Source organism: Nerophis ophidion, linkage group LG25 (assembly GCF_033978795.1).
Source record: "Nerophis ophidion isolate RoL-2023_Sa linkage group LG25, RoL_Noph_v1.0, whole genome shotgun sequence".
NCBI classification, from domain to species: Eukaryota; Metazoa; Chordata; class Actinopteri; order Syngnathiformes; family Syngnathidae; genus Nerophis; species Nerophis ophidion.
Genome location: NC_084635.1, coordinates 39839406 through 39857880, shown reverse-complemented (window position 1 = coordinate 39857880; position 18475 = coordinate 39839406). Strand labels below are relative to the sequence as shown.

Here is an 18475-nt window from a genome sequence, read left to right as displayed (position 1 = left end):
TTGGGCATTTTATAAGGACGCCTTGGTGCCGCCATTTTGAGACTCTAATGCATATTGAAAGGAATGCAGCTGTTGTATTGAAGTGGGAATAGCAAACTTTCTGTTGATTGTAGTTGGGGGCGGTCAGTGTACAAAAAATAGGTCTCAGTGAGACCTATATTGAGGTTTTTGTTTCAAGTGTGTAGGACAGTCCTACAGTGAGTTAGAAGCAGTTTTGTCTGAGCAGAAAGCCGCCATTTTGTGACAGAAGTAGCACAACAGCAGCAGCGCACCGGTTCTTTGCGGGCTCATAAAATCCAAACCGGAGTAGTAATTAAAAATCTTTCATCAACTTTTAACCAGAAGGGTTCTATCTCTCTTCTGTGTTTATTTGAAGCCGAAACGACAAACGGCCTCAGAGGAGATAATGTTTGAAAAAAAGCGACATTTTTTAGCCAACTTTTGTATTGAAGTGGGAATAGCAAACTTCCTGTTCATTTTAGTGTATGAAATATAGGTCTAACTGAGACCTACATAGTGGTTTTTGTTTCATGTTTCTACGACATTCCTACTGGAAGTTAGACAGTTTTGTCTGTGTTTTTCCCTAGGTGGCGCTAGAGCGCAATTTTGAGTTTTGGGGTTTGGTTTTTTGATTAGATCGCAATATCTGCCAGTCCTGATGTGTGTGTCAAATTTGGTGAGTTTTGAAGCATGTTAAGGGGGTCAAATTACAGCTCAAAGAGGCGGCGGTTTAATAATAATAATAAAGAACTTAGAAGTTCAATAGGGTCCTCTGTCCCAAAAGGACATTGGTCCCTAATAATGTGTTCATTCCACCACTGTATATATCCGTATCGTTGATATCGGAATCGGTAATTAAGAGTTAGACAATATCGGATATTGGCAAAAAAGCCATTATCGGACATCTCTAGTCATTACAGTATGTTTCTATATACATATTATCTTATTTTATTTTATTAATTTTGGCCAGAGGGGGCGCATTTAAATTTCTTCCACACACTTGTTATGACACATGTTGGCCAGAGAGGGAGCACTTCACATTTTGACACACACTTGTTATTTCATATGTTGACCAGAGGGGGAGCACTTTTAAAAGCGACACACAGTCGATTAGAAAAATCCCTCCTTTTTGGTAGCACCCTCATTTAGATAGATGTAACCCCAAATGAGACATTGTCTATTGGGACCATGATTTATGTCATCACTTCTTCACACCTCCTCATATGGAAGATACTTTTCCTTCTTCATGTCTCACAAAAGGTAGCAATACAAGAACACACACACACACACACACACACACACACGCACACATTGCCTCATCAGTTGTTCTGACTGCTCTTGTTCTGCAACCAGACCGCTGCAATGACCAGGAAACCCAAAAGTCCTACCGCATCGGCGACACATGGTCCAAGACTGACAGCAACGGGAACGCCCTGCAGTGTTTGTGTTTGGGAAACGGTCGCGGCGAGTGGAAGTGCGACCGCCACAGCTCCGGCCAGGGTGAGAGAAACACCACAGTTGTGTCACAACGCCAGAGTTCCGTTGGAAATATCAGCTCTCAACTTTTTCCACTGGGCACCACAAACAGACAATATAAAGGATACTAGGGGCTATGTTGGTGTTTTTTTAAAACAGGACCGTACACAGATATGTTTTCCAAGTATTAGAAAATGCAATTTCCGGTTGAAATTTCCTGTGAATGCTGAAGAGCCAAAGCCAAACTTAAATGCTAGAAGTTAGCACACTGGCCGGATAGCATCAAGTAACAGTAATATGAGCTGGAAAAGCTAGCATGCTAACATACCAACAATAATAAGTTTACAGGTAACATTAGTAAATATCAGAATATATGACATTCAATCACATTGTCAAAATGTATTTATATAGCCCTTAATCACAAGTGTCTCAAAGGGCTGCACAGACCACAACCACATCCTTGGATCTGAGCCCACATCCAGGCAAGGAAAAACTCAAACCAATTGGAACAATAAGAAACCTTGGGAGACACCGCAGACGTGGCTCCTCTGTAGAAACTGAGCCGTGGTCACCGGATCACCTCTCCACGCAGGAGAGGGTGGCAGAGCAGGAAAGAGAAGTAACAGATCAACTGTTCTACTTAAGGAGGTCTATTTAAAGGCTAGCGTATACAAATTAGTTTGAAGATGAGACTTAAGTGCTTCTACTGAGGTAGCCTCTCTAGCTGTTAGCAGTAGGGTATTCCAGAGTACGAGAGCCAAATAGAAAACGCTCTTTTTTGGGCTCTGGGAATCACTAATAAGCCACAGTTTTTAGAACGCAGATTTCTGACCGGGACATTTGGTACAATACAATCAGCAAGGTAGGATGCAGCTAGACCCTTTAGTATTTTTATATCTTGAAATCGCATCTTGAGTGCACAGTAAGCCAATGCAGGTGAGCCAGTATAGGTGTATATATAGGTTTATATGTACTGTATAAAGGTACGGCGTGGCGCAGTGGGGAGGGTGGCCGTGCGCAACACGAGCGTCCCTGGTTCAATTCCCACCTAGTACCAACCTCGTCACGTCCGTTGTGTCCTGAGCAAGACACTTCACCCTTGCTCCTGATGGGTGCTGGTTGGCGCCTTGCATGGCAGCTCCCTCCATCAGTGTGTGAATGTGTGTGTGAATGGGTAAATGTGGAAGTAGTGTCAAAGCGCTTTGAGTACCTTGAAGGTAGAAAAGCGCTATACAAGTACAACCCATTTATATTTATTTATATAAAGTGTATATATATATATATATATATATTTAGGTTTATTTGTACTGTATAAAGGTATATACAGTATAGGTATATACAATATATATATATGTAAATATACATATGTATTTATATGAATATACATATATATATATATATATATATATATATATATATATATATATATATATATATATATATATATATATACATACATACAGTATATAGTATTAGAATGCTAACGATTGTGCCGTGGGTCATTAAAAATGGCCCCAGGTCCCACTCTGGACTGTGGTAAATATGGTGTGTGTGCTTTAAAACAGGCACAGGTTCTGTGGTGGTGACCCACCTCCAACCTCAACCGCAGCCCGAGCTTACCATCGAAGGAACCTGCCGCACCGACTCTGGAGCCACCTACTTTGACGGACAGCGCTGGATCCGAAACCAGGGCAGCAAGCAGATGCTGTGTACTTGTCTGGGCAACGGCGTCAGCTGCCAGGAGTGGGGTGAGTTCAGGACTCTAGTTCCACATGACTAGATGGGTCTGGTTCTATTCTTGCCATGGACTTCACCTGGTGTCCCTGTGCAGAGGCCAGAAACCAAGTGTACAGCGGCAACTCCAACGGGCAGCCCTGCGTTTTCCCATTTGTTTACAACGGGAAGACCCACTACTCCTGCACCTCAGACGGCCGCACAGACGGGCAGTTGTGGTGCTCCACCACCTCCGACTACCAGCGAGACCAGCAGTACTCCTTCTGTACCGAGAAGAACGGTGAGACCTCCGGATGGCCATGTAAAAACTGTTTGCAGACCAGCACCACATTAGTCTTTGTTAGGGGGGTGAATCTATCGATTGGATCAGAGTCCGATTCCTGGTGTGACTGTTAGATTGAGAATCCACATGGTTCCCAATTTAAAACTGATTCTCGCAGTGTGTTTGGCATAATACTTATATCAAAACGTTTTAAAACAGGCTAAAAAAAACGCTCCTTTTGGTTGAATCAAGATGACATAAAAAAAATTGTAAATTGTATATATATATTTTTTATTTATTTATTATTATTATTATTTTTAAATAACGATATAAACATTTTTTTAGGTCATCTCGATTCAACCAAAATGAGCTTTTTTTAGCCTGTTTTAAAATGCTGTAATATAAGTATTATGCCCAACACATTGCGAAAATCAGTTTTAATTATTATTTTTAAAAATATATATAAATACAATTTTATATATATATATATATATATATATATATATATATATATATATATGTATATATATTAGGGCTGCAAATCTTTGGGGGTCACGATTCGATAATATATCGATTTTTTTCGATTCAACGCGATTCTCGATTCAAAAACGATATTTTTCCGATTCAAAAGGATACTGTATTCATTCAATACATAGATTTCAGCAGGATCTACCCCAGTCTGCTGACATGCAAGCAAAGTAGTATATTTTTGTAAAAAGCTTTTATAATTGTAAAGGACAATGTTTTATCAACTGATTGCAATAATGTAAATTTGTTTTAACTATTAAACGAACCAAAAATAAGACTTATTTTATGTTTGTGAAAACATTGGACACAGTGTGTTGTCAAGCTTATGAGATGCCATGCAAGTGTAAGCCACTGTGACACTATTGTTCTTTTTTATTATTAAATGTCTAATGATAATGTCAATGAGGGATTTTTAATCACTGCTATGCTGAAATTATAACAAATATTGATACTGTTGTTGATAATATTCATTACTTTTGGTTTGTTCTGTGTGGTGTTTGTGTCTCCTCTCAATTGCTCTGTTTATTGCAGTTCTGAGTGTTGCTGGGTCAGGTTTGCTTTTGGAATTGGATTGCATTGTTATGGTATTGCTGTGTATTTTGTTGGATTGATAAAAAAAAAAGACATATCGATTCTGAATAGCACAACGTATTCGAATCGATTTTTTCCCACACCCCTAATATATATATATAATTAATTTTATTTATATATATATATATATATATATATACATATATATATTTACATATATATATATATATATATATATCTTTTTTTTTTAAATATAAAAAAAAAAGCTTTTAGGTCATCTCGATGCAACGAAAAGGAGCTTTTTTTTTTGCCTGTTGTAAAATGTTTGAATATAATTATTATGTCAAACACATTGCGAGAATTAGTTTTAAATGGGGATATATATATACACACACATATATATATATATATATATATATATATATATATATATATATATAAAAATATATATATATATATATATATATAATTCATCTATTTTAGAAAATTGACAGCAACAGGCGAATATAACGCAATATACAAAAAACAGCAACACCGTTTTTTTACAGTAAAGATAATACCGTTTTTTTTACTGTAGAAACAGTAAATATTTTGACATATTACTGTTAATGGAAAAAACAGTACCACAGTTTTGTTTTGTTTTTCAGTCAAAAAGTGGCAGCTCAATTGTTACAAAATAATGGTACTGTTTTGTCCATTTAAAGTAGCACGTTGTGATATCTAAAAATCTGGCAGTATTTTCACCGTAAAAAAACAGCGAGACTCTTTTTATCCTTTTACAGTTCTTTGCTGTAAAATCTATTGTCATTTTTACAGTACACAATTTGATCGATAACGGGCTTGGAAATCATAAGTGTATTTCTATTGTAACAAAACAATAATGGTTTGAATGGATGATGACAACTTTGTAACATTATTAGATGATATAAAAGTTTCATAAATATGCGATTGCATGTAGTACTTGCATATGTTTATGTCAAAATGGAAAGATGAAATACATTTAGTATTTTAGAGGGGCATGTAAAACGATGTGGCAGGCCAATTCTGGCATCAGTGCAGTGGAATGTAAATACTTAGACCTTTTGGTGGCACCCTGCTTTTAAAAATATATAAAAATACGTAAGTAAATGCAAATCTAAACTGTTTTTACGTTTTTAACTGCCTTTTATCTAACAAATTGCTCTTCAGATAATTTTTATCTGCACTGTTTATGTGCATATTTATGTATTTTATCTTTGTTTTAAATGATATATTTTAGTCTGTCCTGTTGTGCGCGACCAGTCTTCCTCTCAAGCTTGGTCACTCCCAAGTTCTTTTGGATGACATATATGTCATCCAAAATGACATATATGTCATACAATGCAACCATTGGATCAGCAAGCGAGGTCTAAATCCAAACAAAATGAGTCCGCTTATGTAGAGTGAAAACAGCCCCTTTCGCCCTGAAAGGAGCACTGCTGCTTCTTCAAAACAGATAAGGAACTGGCCAAAACATTTCTGTGAGCCGACAAACAGGAGTCCTTAAGACAAAAAAAAGATACTAGCCGACATAAGATAAAAGCAAGTAAGTCATGAGAAGACGCACTACATGGGAAAATACTTGCTGCTTTAAATGTGACTATGAATTGAAAAAGAACACTTAAAATATCTAATTCTCACCATCCTTTCGCTGCTTTTTGAGTGTTTACTTGTTTGTGGTATACATTCCTTTGTGATTGTTTTTAAAGGGCTTTATAATTGAAATTGGTATGGTATGGTATGGCAGTGTTTTTCAACCACTGTGCCGCGGCACACTAGTGTGCCGTGAGATACAGTCTGTGTGCCGTGGGAAATGATCTAATTTCACCTATTTGGGTAAAAAATATTTTTTGCAAACCAGTAATTATAGTCTGCAAATGATGTGTTGTTGTTGAGTGGTCGGTGCTGTCTAGAGCTCGGCAGAGTGACCATGTTATACTCTTCCATATCAGTAGGTGGCAGCCGGTAGCTATTTGCATTGTAGATGTCGGAAACAGCGGGAGGCAGTGTGCAGGTAAAAAGGTGTCTAATGCTTAAACCAAAAATAAACGAAAGGCGAGTGCCCTTAAGAAAAGGCAGAACAAAACTAAAACTGAACTGGCTACAAAGTAAACAAAAACAGAATGCTGGACGACATTGATTGATTGATTGATTGATTGATTGATTGATACTTTTATTAGTAGATTGCACAGTTCAGTACATATTCGGTACAATTGACCACTAAATGGTAACATCCGAATAAGTTTTTCAACTTGTTTAAGTCGGGGTCCACGTTAATCAAATCATGGTAAGCAAAAACAGCAAAAACTTACTGCGGAGCAAAGACAATGTACAGCCGAACATGACGTGACAATCAACAATGTCCCCACAAAGAAGGATAAAAACAACTGAAATAGTCTTGATTGCTAAAACAAAGTAGATGCAGTAAATATCGCTCAAAGGAAGACATGAAACTGCTACAGGAAAATACCAAAAAAAGAGAAAAAGCCCCCAAAATAGGAGCGCAAGACAATAAGTAAAACACTACACACAGGAAAACAGCAAACAACTCCAAATAAGTCAGGGTGTGATGTGACAGGTGGTGACAGTACACCTACTTTGAGACAAGAGCTATAGTCATGCATGCTTGGTTATGCTTTGAAGTCATATCCAACAATTGCGACAATGGCTTTTTACTGTCAACTGAGTTTAGTTTTTTAATGATTTCTGCTGGTGGTGTGCCTCCGCATTTTTTAAACGCAAAAAATGTGCCTCGGCTCAAAAAAGGTTGGAAAACACTGTGGTATGGTATAAATAATAATTGTTCTAATGATTGTGTTTCCTCCACATGACCAGCCATCGTGGCCACACGAGGAGGAAACTCCTTTGGCGCCCTTTGCCACTTCCCTTACCTGTACAGCGGCCGCAACTACACCGACTGCACGTCTGACGGCCGCCGTGACAGCATGAGGTGGTGCGGCACCACCTACAACTATGACGTCGACCAACACTTTGGATTCTGCCCCATGGCTGGTGAGTGACCGTGTGAGGCAACATTCTATTTAGTCAGTCAGCAATAAATAAATTCATTTATTTACTTTGCTTCATATAACTTTCAGAAAGACAATTTTAGAGAAAAAATACAACCTTAAAACTGATTTTAGCATTTTTAAACACATATCCCTTTTTACCTTTTTAAATCCCTTCCTCTTCTTTCTTGACAATTTAAATCAATGTTCAAGTAAATGTATTTTTTTTATTGTAAAGAATAATATCATCCATCCATTTTCTACCGCTTATTCCCTTTTTTGGGGTGGCGGGGGGCGCTGGCGCCTATCTCAGCTACAATCGGGCGGAAGGCGGGGTACACCCTGGACAAGTCGCCACCTCATCGCAGGGCCAACACATACATTTTAATTTAATTCTTCATTTTAGCTTCTGTTTTTTCAAAGAAGAATATTTGTGAAATATTTCTTCAAACTTCTAATGATTAAAATTCAAAAAAAATATTCTGGCAAATCTAGAAAGTCTGTAGAATCAAATTTAAATCTTATTTCAAAGTCTTTTGAATTTCTTTTAAAATTTTGGTTCTGGAAAATCTAGAATAAATAATGATTTGTCCTTATTAGAAATATAGCTTGGTCCAATTTGTTATATATTCTAACAAAGTGCAGATTGGATTTCAACCTATTTAAAACATGTCATCAAAAATATATATTTATTGTGAGAAATCATAAAGATGATCAGTGTTTCCACAAAGATAAATATCCTTAATTATTAATAATAACATAGAGTTAAAGGTAAATTAAGCAAATTGGCTATTTCTGGCAATTTATTTAAGTGTCTATCAAACTGGTAGCCCTTCGCATTAATCAGTACCCAAGAAGTAGCTCTTGCTTTCAAAAAGGTTGGTGACCCCTGTCCTAATACCATCGTTAAGAACAGTAACATGAATGTTTTATCTGACTGGGGGGATGGCCACCAGTAGACAAGGACTGATGTGGAGGTGGTGTGAGGACACAGAGTCCACCAAAGTGGTTTGGACGCAGCAAACAGAGACAATTAAATACCAGAGGAAGATGGAGTTGTGTTTGTGTGTTGGCAGCTCAGGAGGAGGTGTGCACCACCAACGACGGCGTCATGCACCGCGTGGGAGACAAGTGGGACAAGCGCCATGATGTCATGGGTCACATGATGGAGTGCACGTGCCTGGGCAACGGCCGTGGCGAGTGGAACTGCATCGCTCACTCACAGCTGCGAGGTCGGGGAAAAGATATGACCACACAATCTAGGGCTGCACTATTTTGAGGAAAAAAAACAATAGCAATTATTCTCTCCAAAATTGCATTTTTTCTTAAATTCTACACTTAAAAATGCATTAAACTGCGGACATATTGAGTGAGAAGACATGTTACTTTTAGACCGTTAACATATTCTTGTCTCAGGGCAATAATTTACTTTCAAAATATTTGGTTTTATGCGGACAGACTCTGACATCATGTTGGTAAACTGATGAAATAGGTGTTTATAGTGTAATAACAATGCGAGTTACCGTTTAAAATAATAAAAACTTATTGTACAATTGTTTACTTTTGTTCGGAAACTGAAACTCAGTTAAAATTACAAAACTGACTCATTTCTGCAAGCAAAAGTTGAACTTAAATAAATATTGAGCATCTTAAAGTGCATTTGGAAAAAGTAGGTCGGTTGTCACGGCATTCCGGCTCATTTCTCCGTGTTGATGGGCTCATATTGCCCATCCAGTTGGAGGCTGAACTGTTCCCACAAGCGGACATTTGGCTTGGTAATCATATTTTTTTCCAGTTAATCTTTGTGGCTGTGAGGCTAGCAGTGTTTGTCCGCACTTTCTGTGGTTCAACGCCGCCCACAGAAACCGAGATTGAAAAGAGGGCTCACTGGGTTCAGTCAATTCCACTGTTCACTAAACGCGTGCAGAATCGGCAGTTCTGATTGACCAATGTGTCTGTCGCTCAAATGCCGGTGGAAAAACCTCATCCTCTTGCAACTGTCACAGCATTCCGGCTCGTTTGTCTGTGTTGATGGGCTCATATTGCCCATCCAGTTTGAGGCTGAATTGTTCCCACAATGGGACATTTGGCCTGGTAATCATGTTTTTTTCCTCTTAATTTTTGTCACTTTGTGGCTCTGAGGCTACCCATGTCTGTCCGCTCTTCCTGTGTTTGTATTACTGAAAAGAGGGCTCACTGCGTTCGGTCAATTCTACTTTCAAATAAACGCGCTCAGAATCAGCAATTCTGATTGGCCAACATGTCTGTCACTCAACATGTCTGTCATATTCGTGCGATTCTTTATGGCAGTGTTTTTCAACCACTGTGCCGCGCCGTTGCCAGATGATCTAATTTCACCTATTTGGGTTAAAAGTATTTCTTGCAAACCTGTAATTATAGTCTGCAAAAGATGTGTTGTTGTTGTTGAGTGTCGGTGCAGAGTAACCGTGTAATACACTTCCATATCAGCAGATGGCAACAGGTAGCTAACTGCTTTGTAGATGTCGGAAACAGCGGGAAGCAGTGTGCAGGTAAAAATGTGTTTAATGCTTAAAATAAAAATAAACAAAAGGTGAGTGCCTCTAAGAAAAGGCATTGAAGCTTAGAGAAGGCTATGCAGAACGAAACTAAAACTGAACTGGCTACTAAGTAAACAAAGACAGAATGCTGGACAACAGCAAAGACTTACTGTGGAGCGGAGACGGCGTCCACAATGTACATTCGAACATGACATGACGATCAACAATGTCCACACAAAGAAGGATAAAAACAACTGAAATATTCTTGATTGCTAAAACCAAGTAGATGCGGGAAATATCGCTCAAAGGAAGACATGAATTAATTTTAATTTTCCTGAAGGAACTCTCCTGAAGGAATCAATAAAGTACTATCTATCTATCCATGAAACTGCTGCAGGAAAATACCCCCGAAAAAGAGGAAAAAAACCCAAATTAGAAGCGCGAGACAAGAACTAAAACACTACACACAGGAAAACAGCAATAAACTCCAAATAAGTCTACAAGAGCTACCGTATTTTTTGGAGTATAAGTTGCACCTGCATAATAAAGAAGGAAAAAAACATATATACGTCGCACTGGAGTATAAGTCACATTTTTGGGCTAAATGTATTTGATAAAACCCGACACCAAGAATAGACATTTGAAAGGCAATTTAAAATAAATAAAGAATAGTGAAGAACAGGCTGAATAAGTGTAGGTTATATGAGGCATAAATAACCAACTGCTGTGTTAACCTAACATATTATGGTAAGAGTCATTCAAATAACTATAACATATAGAACATGCTATACCTTTACCAAACTATCTCTCACTCCTAATCCATAAATCCCATGAAATCCTATATGTCTAGTCCAGGGGTGTCAAACGTAAGGCCCGCGAACAGGTTTTATCCGGCCCTCGGGAAGATTTTGCTAAGTATAAAAATGAGCGGAAATTTTTTAATGAAAGAAACTGCTGTTCTATATGTGTCCACTAGATCTTGCAATAATAATTATTTGTTTCTTTGTAGATTATGCTACATATGTAAAAAAAAACAAAAAAAAAAACAACACGTCAGTGCACCAGTCGAGGAAAATTTTCAAGCTACATAAATGACATCCTGTAATTTGATTTTGATACTATTTTTTTATCTTGACAGATTGAAAAGTAACACCAATGAGTTGACTGATGAACATTATCACATCATTTATTCAGGAAGTATAAATAACGACAAATAAAGATAGAATACTATTAACCGCAACATTTAAGTGTAAAAAAAAAAACCCCAACAACATTATGATTTATACATTTTCAGAATGTGCTTCTTCTATTTTTAAACAAAGAAAACAATCAGAGGTTGTCTTTATTTTTAAGTTATCGTGCCGTGATTTTACCAGTCTGGCCCACTTGGGAGTAGATTTTTCTCCATGTGGGCCCCCCATCTAAAATGAGTTTGACACCCCTGGTCTAGTCTCTTACGTTAATGAGCTAAATAATATTTGATATTTTACGGTAATGTGTTAATTCACACATAAGTCGCTCCTGAGTATAAGTGGCACCCAGGGCCAAACTATGAAAAAAACTGCGACCTATAATCCCAAAAATATGGTATATTGAGGCACGCTTGGCTATGCTTTAAAGTCATAGCCAACAATTGTGAGAACGACAACTGAGTTTCCTTTTTTAATGATTTCTGCTGGTGGTGTGCCTCCGCATTTTTTCCAACACAAAATAAGAGCTTAGGCTCAAAATAGTTTGAAAAGCACTGCTTTATGGCACCAATTGAAACCGTGACTAGATGTGGACTAGCCGTGCAGCCCTAGCGAGCATAAGCTAGGCGTTTGAAGCTAACCTGCCTGTGCGTGTCCAGACCAGTGCATTGTGGACAGTCTGACCTACGAGGTCAACCAGCAGTTCTCCAAGACCCACGATGAAGGCTACATGATGAACTGCACCTGCTACGGACAGGGACGTGGACGCTGGAAGTGTGACGCCATCGGTACGTTCTTGGCTCCGAATGACAACCGCCGCCCACTTGTTCCGTCATGTTCCGGTCTTCTTCAACAGATCAGTGTCAGGAGCCTCAGACCAGAGCCTACTACCAGATCGGAGAGACCTGGGACAAAATTATTCACGGCATCCAGTACCGCTGTTATTGCTATGGCAACGGGATCGGAGAAATGAGATGTGATCCCCAGCAGACTCACCAAGGTGGGTCACTTTCAGCTCTAGGAAGACTTCCTGCTTCTGGCTTACCTGGTTCTAGAGCACGGGTCACCAAGGCTGTGCCCGCGGGCACCAGGTCACCCGTAAGGACCAGATGAGTCGCCCGCTGCCCTGTTCTAAAAATAGCTCAAATAGCAGCACTTACCAGTGAGCTGCCTCTATTTTTTAAATTGTATTTATTTACTAGCAAGCTGGTCTTGCTTTGCTTGACATTTTTAATTCTAAAAGAGACAAAACTCAAATAGAATTTGAAAATCCAAGAAAATATTTTAAAGACTTGGTCTTCACTTGTTTAAATAAATTCATTTATTTTTTTACTTTGCTACTTAAAACTTTCAGAAATACAATTTTAGAGAAAATATACAAGCTTAAGAATGATTTTAGGATTTTTAAACACATATACCTTTTAAATTCCTTCCTCTTCTTTCCTGACAATTTAAATCAATTTCAATTTTATTGTGAAGAATAATAAATACATTTTAATTTAATTCTTCATTTTAGCTTCTGTTTTTTCGACAAAGAATATTTGTGAAATATGTATTCAAACTTATTATGAATACAATTCAAAAAAATTATTCTGGCAAATATAAAAAATCTTTAGAATCAAATTTAAATCTCATTTCAAAGTCTTTTGAATTTCTTTTAAAAATTTTGTTCTGGAAAATCTAGAAGAAATAATGATTTGTCTTTGTTAGAAATATAGCTTTGTCCAATTTGTTATATATTCTAACAAAATGTAGATTGAATTTTAACCTATTTAAAACATTTCATAAAAATTATCAAATTAATCTTAAACAGGAAAAATTACTAATGATGTTCCATAAATTCTTTTTTTAATTAAAAAAAAAAAGATTCGAATTAGCTAGTTTTTCTCTTCTTTTTTTTGGTTGAATTTTAAAGAGTTGAAATTGAAGATAAACTATGTTTCAAGATTTTATTTTCATTTTTTTCGTGTTTTCTCCTCTTTTAAACAGTTCAATTAAATGTTTTTTTCATCATTTATTCTCGACACAAAACCTTCTGTAAAAGGAAAAAAAATGTCCAACGGAATGACGGATAGAAATACCCATGTTTTTATATATATATACAGATTTATTTATTAAAGGTAAATAGAGCAAATTGGCTATTTCTAGCAATTTATTTAAGTGTGTATCAAACTGGTAGCCCTTCGCATTAATCAGTACCCAAGAAGTAGCTCTTGGTTTCGAAAAGGTTGGTGACCCCTGGACTAGAGTGTGTTGGAACACCACCAGTGAAGGCAGCTACTCGAGGACTGGCCATCAAGAGGGTTGTACGGTATAGCGGTACTAGTATAGTGTCGCCGTACTCATGAATCAAAAACGGTACTATACTCTGTTATAAAAGTACCGGTTACCCCTTTTTTTTAATGAGCGTGCCGTCATGTCATGACATTGCTGGTCTTACGAGCAGAGGAGCATGATGGGCAGCGCACACACACCAAGTACTTACAAGCAGACACAGCGTGTAGACAGAAAAGTGAGAATGGATGTATTTTGGTGTAAAAAGTAAAGATAAAGGTGAAGTTATAACACTGAAACACCCTCAGGAAGAGCTGCTTTAAGACATGGCTAGCTAACTAGAAGCTAACATCCATCCACAGTGTTTTAGCTACTTCTAAATCACTAGTCCTGGTCTCCATGGCGACAACTAAAGTAAATTTGTTAGAAGTAGCTGTCTCACTGGAGGACGAGGACTAGTTAAACAGGCTTCACTGCACACCGTAGAAGGATACAATAGCTCACCGCTAACTACAAGTTAACCCCCTTCAATGTAAACAAACGCCATGGGTGGATCTACACCTGACATCCACTGTAATGATACCAAGTACAAGAGCGTATCTAGTCGATACTTCTATGATTTTTATCGTCGCAAACTCTTTTTTCCTTTTTTAAAGTTCATATTACGGTCAGTAAATACATCCCTGGACACATGAGGACTTTGAATATGACCAATGTATGATCCTGTAACTACTTGGTATCGGATCCAGACCTACATTTGTAAAAGTGTATAAAATGGAGTAGATCAATCAATCAATCAATGTTTACTTATATAGCCCTAAATCTGAGTTATTGTGATTAAAAGATGAAGTTAAAGTACCAATAATTGTCACACACATACTAGATGTTGCGAAATTATTCTCTGCATTTGACCCATCACCCTTGATCACCCCCTGGGAGGTGAGGGGAGCAGTGAGCAGCAGCGGTGCCACGCCCGGGAATCATTTATGGTGATTTAACCCCAAATTCCAACCCTTGATGCTGAGTGCCAAGCAGGGAGGTAATGGCTCCTATTTTTATAGTCCTTGGTATGACTCGGGCGGGGTTTGAACTCACAACCTACCGATCTCAGGGCGGACACTCTAACCACTAGGCCACTGAGTAGGTGGTAGATGAAGAGAAATGTCCTATTTTGACCCATATATTTCTATATTTAGAAATAAAATGTTGATGTTCCTCTTAGACACACTTAATAAAGGTGTTTGATGATAATTTAAACACAACATCAAACAGGATGTCACTACTGGACTCACTTTTACTAAAACATAATGCTAAAAAAACACTTGTCCAGATGTTTACTGACATATAATATTCAAGTTTAAATAACTTTTACTGCAAATGATAATCGGTATCAGTATCAGCCCTGGAAAAAAACAACTACTCCTAAATCACAGCCCTTCTCCTCCTCCTCGTTGAAGTCACATTGATGTTGTCTCTCCCAGATATTGCCACGGCGTAATAAAATAAATACCAGATGTAACTGATTCTGATGCTAAATCCATCTTTATTTCTCACACCTAATCAAGGTGTTTGATGTCTTTTGATGATCAATTAAACACGACATCAAACAATATGTCACTACTGGTCCCACCTTTCCTAAAAAATAATGTTCAAAAACAACTTAAAGCCTTGTCCAGATGTTTACTGACATAATATTCATCTTTAAATAACTTATCGCTTATCTGCCTCTTTAACTATTAATAATTGGTATCAGTATCAGCTCTGTAAAAAACAACTACTCATAAATAACAGCCCTTCTCCTCCTCGTTGAAGTCATATTGGTGTTGTCTCTCCCAGATATTGCCACGGTGTAATGAAATAAATATCAAATCAAACTAATTCTGATGCTAAATCCATCTTCATTTCTCACACTTAATAAAGGTGTTTGATGTCTTTTGATGATCAATAAAACACAACATCAAACATTATGTCACTACTGGTCCCACCTTTCCTAAAAAAATAATGTTCAAAAACAACTTCAATCCAGATGTTTACTGACATATAATATTCATGATTCAACAACTTATCGCTTATCTGCCTTCTTTGACTATTAATAATCGGTATCCGTATCGGCCCTGAAAGTAGGTCCGTGTCTACTTTCTAGAGCGCCAGTCCCTGGCCAAATGTTTGTCCAGGTCCTTGTGGGTGTGGGCCTGGTACCGGGGTGTGATGTCAGACATTGTTTGTCCTCCCAGAAGACATCTTCACCCACACAGCTAACACCAGCATGTCAATGTCGCGCCCTCAGACTTTCTTTGCCCCTCCAGGCGCCCACCGGCCGGTCCAGGTCATCATCACGGAGGCGGGCAAGCAGCCAGACTCCCACCCCATCCAGTGGGACCCCCCCTCCTCGGTGCACATCACGCAGTACATCCTCAAATGGAAAGTTGTGAGTCCTGAGAGCAGAATGTTGTCATCAAAGCTTGCTGTCAAACTCCTCATCTTCCTCTTCTCGCCGTTGCTAGAAAAATTCCCGCGGTCCCTGGAGGGAGGCGGTGGTTCCCGGACACCTCAACTCCTACACCATCAGTGGTCTGCGTCCTGGCGTCACCTACGAGGGTCAGCTGATCAGCATCTTGCAGTACGGACAACGGGAGGTCACGCGCTTCGATTTCACCACCAACCAAGGTTCATGTGAGTCATCCTGACAGGAGCATGCAAACTCTTCACCGCGGCACCGCCTTCATACAAATTGAAGGATCAGGACCACCTTCATACAAGTTGAAGGATCAGGACCACCTTCATACAAGTTGAAGGATCAGGACCGTGTTGATACAATAGAATAGAATAGAAGGTACTTTATTGATCCTTGGAATAAATTCAGCACCACAGTTCGCTCACAATTAACAATCAACACTTAGGTGTTTTTTACATGTGAATAATATAAATATAGTCTATTATACAGCATTATTCACATGTGAATAACATAAATAAAGTCTATTATACAGCACTATTCACATGTGAATAACATAAATAAAGTCTATTATACAGCACTATTCACATGTGAATAACATAGTCTTTTATACAGCATTATTCACATGTGAATAATATAAATGTGCTTTTAATGATGGTATCCTTACATCACACTCAAATTTATAAGCCAGCCCTAAATTTACCGCATGCCTTTGGTAAGCGCCGGAGTAAGAAGAGGTTTTAAATTAATTAGCGCATGCTTGCCCTTACCGCATGCCTTTGGTAAACGCCGGAGTGAGAAGAGGTTTTAAATTAATGAGCGCCCCGGCGGCAATTCAAGGAAAAACGGTATCCCAAAGTTTCTTATTCTAGTCCACTTTGGACATCCGTGTACTAGAATATGTAGCAGGGGTACTTCACTTTTACTTCAAACAATACTTCATGTTGCAGTGGAGACATCCGAGGGAGAGACCACCCAACTTCCTCCTCTGGTGGACACCTCCGAGTCGGTGACAGAAATCACCTCCAACAGTTTCGTGGTGTCCTGGACCTCGGCCTCGTCCACCATCTCCGGCTTCAGGGTGGAGTACGAGCTCAGCGAGGAGGGCGCGAAGCGGAAAGTTCTGGGTAAAAACAAAAAATGAGTCCTTCCGACAAATCCTTCGCCAAACGCAGATGTGTTTATTCTCCAACTTCCTGTCGCAGATGTTCCTCGGACTTCCACTTCCGTCACCATCGGCGACCTCCTGCCAGGGCGCAGGTACAACGTTAACGTCTACGAGCTGCCAGACGACGGCGACGCCACCCTCATCCTGTCCACATCACAGACTACAGGTACAGGACAATTACCTCTTCAGACTTTGGAACACTGTTCACCAAATCATAAAATCTTGATGAACACTTGAGTACATCCTATGTGAACTCATGTTTTCTTAGCTCCTGACACTCCTGCTCAGCACACCATTGACGACGTGGGAGAGACGTCAATCCGCATCAGATGGTCCAGACCTGAAGCTCCTATCACTGGTGAGTGTCAGGTTCAAACCCCGATGACATCTATTAAACAAACAAGAAGCAAGGAATGAAACAGAGACAGGATTCAATTTGGTTCATGAGGAGAAACGTCTGGGCTGTACTCTTGTACATTCTTCCACCACGCTCTGACGATATGCTTGCACGCCTCCTCTTTTATTTGGACTTTCCCTGATTACACAGAAGGAGCTGATTCTAAGGGGCGATGGGTCGTAAAATGCTGTTGCACTCGGTTACAAAACAGTTCAAAGATAAGATGCCTGGAGCTTGCGTCAGGTCCTGCTTCCTCTCCGCTTTGTAGAGCTCAGGTCAAGACAAGATCTTCTTGTGGATCACAATAGATCAAAGAAACCGACACCTTCATGTCGCTTCCCATCGTACACAGTGGAGTTTGACAAGCCTTTTGCTTGATTAGATCAAAGACCGCTTTTGTCTCCTCGCCGGGAACTCATGGGAACAGAAGGTTTTGTGATAACTTAGATGCAATTGTTCTGACAGTGAACACCTTCTGCTTCTATTTATTTTATGCAGCGGGATCTCCATTTACGAACATAATGGCTTCTAGAAAAAAAAATGCACTTCAAGATGTTGAATTTTTATTTAGGTGCATGTTTTCCCTCAGTTGGAGGTGATTTGTGTTCTAGCTGTTGTTTTTGCTTTCCAACAAACTTGTCATCCTCGCTTGGTCATTCGTTGATGGGCTCGTATTACCCATCCGGTTTGAAGCCGTTGTATTCCCGGCAATTTACCGTGGTCTTTTTCCTTGATTGTTCAATTAGTTGATTGATTGATTATTAACACATGCCTACCTAGTTGTGCCAACAAAAATTGTGAACGATTTATAATTGTTAAAGGGATACGTTTTTCATTTTTTATGCATTCTAAGTCGTAAAATAAGGCAAGTAGGAGGTGGCTGACAATGCAGCTTAAAGGAGTACACTATGGCCTCCA

The 18475-nt window shown here is 38.8% G+C and overlaps 1 protein-coding gene across 2 annotated transcripts in view; it reads left to right on the top strand.

Annotated features, from left to right (window-relative positions):
- Positions 1–18475, top strand: part of fn1b (fibronectin 1b) — a 111114-nt gene that overhangs the window by 8291 nt on the left and 84348 nt on the right. For both annotated transcript variants that reach the window (XM_061887195.1, XM_061887194.1), the window contains exons 6-17: positions 1354–1500; positions 3042–3224; positions 3308–3490; positions 7385–7561; positions 8634–8789; positions 11926–12054; positions 12123–12266; positions 15847–15968; positions 16045–16213; positions 16943–17119; positions 17198–17326; positions 17429–17518. In XM_061887195.1, the coding sequence (XP_061743179.1) occupies positions 1354–1500; positions 3042–3224; positions 3308–3490; positions 7385–7561; positions 8634–8789; positions 11926–12054; positions 12123–12266; positions 15847–15968; positions 16045–16213; positions 16943–17119; positions 17198–17326; positions 17429–17518 (1806 nt within the window). The remainder of the gene's footprint in view (positions 1–1353; positions 1501–3041; positions 3225–3307; positions 3491–7384; positions 7562–8633; positions 8790–11925; positions 12055–12122; positions 12267–15846; positions 15969–16044; positions 16214–16942; positions 17120–17197; positions 17327–17428; positions 17519–18475) is intronic.